This window comes from Alligator sinensis, unplaced genomic scaffold, assembly GCF_000455745.1.
Source record: "Alligator sinensis unplaced genomic scaffold, ASM45574v1 scaffold718_1, whole genome shotgun sequence".
In the NCBI taxonomy this organism is placed as follows: domain Eukaryota; kingdom Metazoa; phylum Chordata; order Crocodylia; family Alligatoridae; genus Alligator; species Alligator sinensis.
This window is the reverse complement of record NW_005842891.1, coordinates 130032-137051: the sequence shown is the minus strand read 5'-3', so window position 1 is coordinate 137051 and position 7020 is coordinate 130032. Positions and strand designations below refer to the sequence as shown.

The following is a 7020-nucleotide window of genomic DNA, read 5'->3' as shown; positions in this document are numbered from 1 at the left end:
GAACCCTCAGAAGCTTATCAGGCTTGTGCAGGGACATGAGTTTCTGGGACGCAGCCACGATCCCAGGAAAGAGCTTGATTTTTCCATGTGCAGGTGTTGACTATATTCGAAAGAAATTAATTCCGACTGTGAGATGTTAAAACTATCCCCCAAAAGCTAACTTGCAGAATGTTGTTTATGATCAGCTTCAAGGAGGATCTAGGTGGCCTCAGGTCTGGTTTTGAAAATGCCAGGAAAGAGAGGAATTAAGGATTCTTTATAATTTGGAAAGGAAAATAAAGAGGCCACCTGCGAGGGAAATGCAGAGTTTGTGGTGATTTGTCTCTGTTCTGCTCTGCTCTAGGAGAGTTCTCTGCCTCAGAGACCTCCCTCACAGACATCCAGGAGCAAAGAAGGCAGCCCATGCCAGACCCAGGTCTTATGCCCTTGCCTGATTCTGCCTCTGATCTGGACTGGTCAAACTTGGTAGATGCTGCCAAAGCCTTTGAGGGTAAGTATTCAGAATGCAATAGTGAAGAAGTATCCTACTGCAGACTTCACTAGCAGTATCTTCCTTTATTCTCATAATTTTTCCACTTCTTTGCTTTGTATCTACTTTGAAGTCCAACTTCTTTCAAAATTGTGAACATCTCAGCAGCCTAACATTTGTTTGTCTATAATATTCACATGCTGCTACATTATGTTAGAGTTCTGCCACACTAGAAGTTAGCTGCATTTCTGCAAAACTGACTACTTGTCATTAATGCAGACCAGCCGCACGCATCGCAGCCTGCATGGAAAAACATCTGGCATGAAAGTGCAAAGTGAAGCCAAGCAGTGGGGGGGGAAAGGAGTGTGAACACACTAATGGCTGCTTACTGCGTGAGACAGACATTTCTGTATTCCAGCTGAGACGTGTTGCCAAAGTAATTTGGGAAATCTGCCTTGCTGGCACATGCCTTTCCATTGCCATTCTCCCCTCAGCCTCCCTCCAGCCACATGGACTTATGATACTTTCCATCTCTTTCACAAATACTGAACTGAAGAGAAACGTAAGTTGACGAGATGCAGTGGAATTCTAAAGAAACAGAAGATTTTTAGCCCACTGTGTAACCACTCCTATAACCTCATGAAAAAAGCTTTCTAAATACATTGAACAAAAGAACGTTTTCCTAATTTCTACATAAGACCATTCTCTCATGGGATTGACTTAACTGATCCTCGCTCTTTTGGATGCTGCATTACTTAGACACCAAGAATGCTGATCCCAGAAGCCTGGGAAGTTATCTTCGTTCTGCTTCTCCTTTGGCAGTTCTACAGTGACCGCAGTACAAGTAATTAGCACACAATATGCCCACGGTAGCGCCTGTATCAGTCAATGATGAAAACATATGCTCTGCTACATGGATTGAACACATTTGCCCTTCAGCTCTAGAGGACAGAGATCCAATTCTATCTTAGTTCACAAGGAGAGGCAAATTTGTTGTGGAGAGTTGTACAAATATGGACTAGAAACAGACTGATATTTTAATGCAATGTACTGCGATTGGCAAGATCAGTAGAAGAGATCCCTTTCTTTACTTGTTTATAGTATACCAAACTCTAGTTAACAGCATTATTCCCTCTGTTTATAGGCTTTGAATTCATTCTTACTGTCTTAAAAGTTTGAATAAATGTGGTGAAAGCTGTTTAACAGTCCTTTGTCTGCCATGGAACAGGTATATTGTGGGCAGCATTTTGCTAGGTTCCTTTCTCACCACTCCACCAAAGTGCTTCACACCTGACTTAGAAACTCTATCTGGTCTACAAACTCAGCCCATGGCCTCTCTGCTGAGTGCTAGTGAGGGCCTGGCAAATACCAATGAAAGTAAATGATTGATGCATCTTGTCATGTTGGACACTTCTTTGCTTAGAAACTTGACAGAAGCCAGTCTGCTTAAGTGCTAACTGCTAGTCACTAACAGCTAAAATGAAAACCCTCACAACCTCTTGCTAAATTCTTAAACCATCCAGTGATCCTGCAGTTCTCAGTCTTTAAAAAATGGACATGGCGAAATTCTGTTAAATTTAATGTAAGTTTAGCTTTACTGATCGTTGTTCAAGCATCTCATAATTAGGGGTGTGCAAAACAGGCCATATTCGATTCGGATTTGGCCCAAATCAGGGACAGTGATTCGATTTGTTGATTTGGATCACTGTCCCTGATTTGATTTGGTCAAATCCAGATCTGAAGATTCAATGCTTATTCAGAGAATCAGCAATTTGGCCATAGACACAACTTTAAATGTTTTTTCTACATACCTCAAGGTACCAGCGCAGCTCATGAACGCTGCGATGCTGGGGCGGATGGAGCATCCCACAGGAGTGTTCCCTCCCCTCCCTCCCCTCCCCTTGTGCTCGTGGTGAACCCAGAAGTGGACCAGACGTACTTCCGGTCCACTTCTTGGTCTGCCAGGGAGCACACTAGGTGGCCTCCCTGCACCCCCCCCCTTCAGCTCAGCAATTGGCCACAGGGGGGCCCCAGGTGCCCCCCCAGACCCAGGAGGCACCAGTTGCCAAGCTGGGGAGGCGAACACTTCTGGAAGTGCTTCTGGTCCACTTCCGGGTCTGCTGCTGAGCGCGCTGGGGACCCCCCCCCCCATGCTCCTGTGGGACCTCCATCCCTCCCAGCATCTCAGCATTCATGAGCCCCTGCTACCTAGAGGTATGTAGAAAAAACATTTAAAGCTGTGTCTATGTCCCAGTCTTTCCAAATCTCCAAATCGATTCAGAGGGTTCCAGTTCGATTCAGAGAGATTAGAGGGTCTTCTGATTTGATTCGGAGATTTGGCCACTGAATTGGGCTGAATCTCTGCCAAATCAAATCAGGGACTGAAGCTTCACACAGCCCTACTCATAGTATCTCCCAAAACAATGAGATGGGACATGATGTGCTGATTTGTTAAAACTTCCTAAATAAGCAGTCATAAGAAAAAAAAATGCTGGGGAAGGGAGAAGATGTTTTCATTTTTGTTATGCACAAATGTGTAATAAAATCTTAGGAATAAATAAAAAAAGGTATTTAAAAATGATAAAGGTCTGTTTGCATTCCTGTGTAATCTTACAAAATCATATGGGAACTCTCTTATTTCTGGGGGAAAAAAAGATGTGCCAGGTTACTCAAACTGTGGTTTCTGGAAGCCATGAAATGGAATCCCATTTTCTTTTTCAGTGCATAGAGGCACCATGATGTAGGTGTTAGGGCAGCAAGCTGGGAGTTAGGATTTCTGAGTTTTAATCCTCTGTGCTGCTGCCGATTTGCTTTAGCTTCCCTTCTGTGCCTCTGTTTACCCCTTTCATGCTGAACACCAGGGATGGTTTTGAGTTTAGTCTTTGAGACCCTCAAATGCAGATGCTATAACCTGTAAGCAAATTATTATTGCATGTATTATTTTTTGTCTGCTCTCTCTCTCTCTCTCTCTCTCTCTCTCTCTCTCTCTCTCTCTCTCGCTCTCTCTCTCTCTTTAGTTCAACGAGCCTCGTTCTTTGCTGCTAGTGATGAAAATCACAGACCAGTGAGTGCTGCCTCCAACAGTGATCAGACTGAGGACCAGCTCACTGGACAGATAAAGCCTTACACAGGGTAGGTTGGAAGGTTTTTTTACACTAAAATCTGGGGCATGGGATGGAGACATGTTTTACTTTGTAATAAACTTCTTAGCTTATGAATTTTTACAAGAAAAATTGGAAGAAGGAAACACTTGAATGCTAAGAATATTTCAGCCTTTGTAAGATAACCTGTTTTTGAAGGTTATTGAAGGGTTGAAAGTCATCTAAAATGTTTAAAGAGCATCCAAAGCTGCATTTTTCTAAGGCACATGTAATTATCATGCAACTAATAGAGGTAGAGAGAAAGCAAAAAATGAGACCTCAACTTCTCACAGCTACTCTCCATTATTTGATTGTGCTGCATATAGATGTGCATCTGTTCTGGTTGAGACATGCAGTGGACATTTTAAAATAATTGTATATTCACAATGAGCCCTACTGCACATCCACATGAAGCACTATGTCACAGAAAAGCCTGTAGAAACCCAGATTAGAGTTGAGTAAAGCATGATTACTAAATCCTGCTAATACCATGTGTGCCTCCTCCTTTCCACAGGAAAGAGTCTCCTCCTACTCTTGCCTCAAAAGTAGACCAGTTAGAAGGTTTACTGAAGATTCTGCAAGAGGATTTAAGGAAGGTAAACACTTATTCTACAGAAAGTGAGTTGGTGGTTGATGTGATGTTGATCAGCCATGCTATCTAGCTTATCACCTTGCCCTCATAACCTAGAAGCCTGAGACACACTCAGCCTTCTTTCAGAAAATGGCATGCTTCTTCTCAGGTAGAAGGTGGGGTAGATATACACCTTATAGACTAACTAAATGGGAGATGCATACATTTTCATGAATGCTTATGCATCTCTGATTTAGTTTATAACATGCATCTCTACCCTGCCTTCTGCCTGACTTCAGGCTAACATGGCCAACTACCTCTCTCTTACCTGTTTTCTCACACCATAGTTCAGGATATTTACTAATAAGGTGTTAACAGTGGCTTTTAGGAAGCAGAAGGAAAGATCAGCACATGTGTGTTTTAGTGCTCAAATGCACACTGCCATGTCTGTGGCTGTTTTAACACATGAAGGATCTTGCTGTGATCAGGCCAGAGATTGCTTTATGCAGCATAGTATTCACAGAAGCATTTCCCACCTCTTTTAGCTAACCTTCAGCTTTCACATTGTAGGGGGCTGCATTAACAGCACAGGTTAAAATGAGACCATTTTCAGGTGCTTGCTTGGAGAGCAAGCTTACACATTAACATTTATCCTGAAGAAAGGTCAGTAATATGTGTGCAAGGAGTGTGGCAAGGGGAAAGGAAGGAGGTCACCATATACAGCTTGCAGGTATAGAATTTCCTTGTGCCAGCAAAAGGTTTCACCACACTTGAAGCCCTTGCAAAGGAAAAGTGCTAAAACCCTCTGGATGATTTCTTGCTCATTGAGACAGGTAGGAAACATGACCTGGAATCATCACTGAGTTCTCATGTTCTTCACCCTTCAGGAAAAGGAAGACAAGGCCAATCTTCAGGCTGAAGTGCAGCACTTGCGGGAAGACAATTTACGGTTACAGGAGGAGTCTCAGAACGCAACTGAAAAACTGAAGAAATTCACAGAATGGGTTTTCAACACGATTGATATGAACTGAAGACAGTAAATGGGGAAGGAAGGAAACCATCAGTGCTGAGCATCGTCAGTGGGACTTAAGCTTTAATGCCATCTTTACTCATGATGTGAAAGTGTATAGTCACAGCACTTCCCCACCCTCCCTCCTCTAACAGCCCTTTTTTGCATCCTTGCGCTCTCTCTGAACAATTGCAGATCAACAATCAACATCTGCCTTTTGTAGAAAAACAAAAAAGTAAATAATTTTACAAAGGTAAAAGAGAAGGTAACTGCTAAAATGTGAATGTCTTTATTTTTTGCACATTATCTCTTTACCTGTTATGTACAAAATGATTTGGAGGCAGGGCCAGAATTGCTCTGCCCTTCGCCTCTACTTATTTCCATTAACTCCTTTCTATCTATTTCAGGTAATCTGCTTTTCCTTGCTGCTTTGGCAAATATTATGACACCTAGAAGACTAGAAAGAAATGTTTCTTTTGCTGCTTTTCTTATGTTGGTTTCTGAAGTTTGCCGCAGACAAGGGGATATGAAACAAGGGTTGAGGTGTCTCCTGAATGATTTGCGCTTGACCGCTAGTGCTGCCTTCCCATATGTTATGCAAGACATAGGCCCATAGTGGATGGTACAGTAGAGACTAGAGATTTGAGCCATGGGTGAGACTTATCACATATCTCCTCCTTGCATTAGCATTTCTAGTTACTTTTGTTTCCTGTGGAAACAATGGTTGCCAGTTTACTGTAGGACAGTGCAGTTTGGCTCTTTGGCTCGCCAAAAGGTGCACCACATCAGGCAGGCTGAAAGAAACTGTGTAACGCATGGTCTCCATCCCTTCCATAGCCTGGACAGTCCTGTTCTCTGAGCATATACAGTAAGTTCTTGACTAAAGTCCTAAAATATTTAGATTTTTTCAAACCCCAGGCATTTTCTTGAACTCTCTTTATGCCATGTCAGTGCTCCTGCCCTGCTGTTCCCCCACCTGTTTGATTATGAGACTCCCAAATAAGAGCAGGCTCAAGCAGTGTTTAGAAATCACTTGATTTCCTGTATGCCAGGCCTTCTGGAATTAATAACCCCCCTTTATGTAGAACTATGTAAAGACTAAATGAAAAAAGGGTATTTTTAGAAGTATTGGGACAGGGAAAAAAAAATCAATATTTTAACTCTTAGGTCTCTGGAGTCTGGCATTCCCTTTACTACTACCTAGCATTATGTTTCCCATCCTGCTTAATACCAGGAAGCTATTTTTGTTTTCTTTGAAGGTGCCATGAACTTGCCATAAGATGTCACCTCTCCAGAAATGCCTTTTTTTTTTTTGCATTACAATGCAACTCACACGGATTGCAGCCTGCACAAATACTGCTGCAAGCAGCATGCAGTAATCATCTCTACCCTCCACTATCAACATCCTTCCCATCTAAACATATTTCTTACATAAGAAATATTAAGGAATATTTGTCCATTTCAGCCACAGACTTCCCACACTTCTGCCCCCTCCCTCCCCCTCTTTCCCCTCTGTCAGATGCTTCTTTAAAAAAAAATGGTAGGCATATTCATAGTTTCATAGTTGGTAGGGTCGGAAGGGACCTGAGCAGATCATCAAGTCCGACCCCCTGCCGTGGCAGGAAAGAGTACTGGGGTCAAATGACCCCGGCCAGATGTTCGTCCAGCCTTTTAAAGACCCCTCCAGGGTAGGAGCCAGCACCACTTCTCTTGGAAGTGTGCTGCCGTGACAGTGAAGTAGCACTTCCTAATATCTAGCCTGAATCTACTCTCCGCTAGCTTGTGTCCATTGTTTCTTGTAAATCCCAGGAGTGCTCGGGGGAACAGGGAC

The 7020-nt window shown here is 42.9% G+C and overlaps 1 protein-coding gene across 10 annotated transcripts in view; it reads left to right on the top strand.

Annotated features, from left to right (window-relative positions):
- The window catches only part of SIPA1L1 (signal induced proliferation associated 1 like 1), a 402079-nt gene extending 395289 nt beyond the window's left edge, over positions 1-6790 (top strand). For 6 of the 10 annotated variants that reach the window (XM_025192115.1, XM_025192109.1, XM_025192111.1 and 3 more), the window contains 4 exons: positions 344-490; positions 3487-3601; positions 4124-4205; positions 5068-6790. In XM_025192115.1, coding sequence (XP_025047900.1) covers positions 344-490; positions 3487-3601; positions 4124-4205; positions 5068-5211 — 488 coding nt within the window. In that variant the 3' untranslated portion in view covers positions 5212-6790. The remainder of the gene's footprint in view (positions 1-343; positions 491-3486; positions 3602-4123; positions 4206-5067) is intronic. The other 4 variants (XM_025192116.1, XM_025192118.1, XM_025192117.1 and 1 more) reach the window with 4 other exon arrangements.
- Positions 6791-7020: the final 230 nt, after the last annotated feature.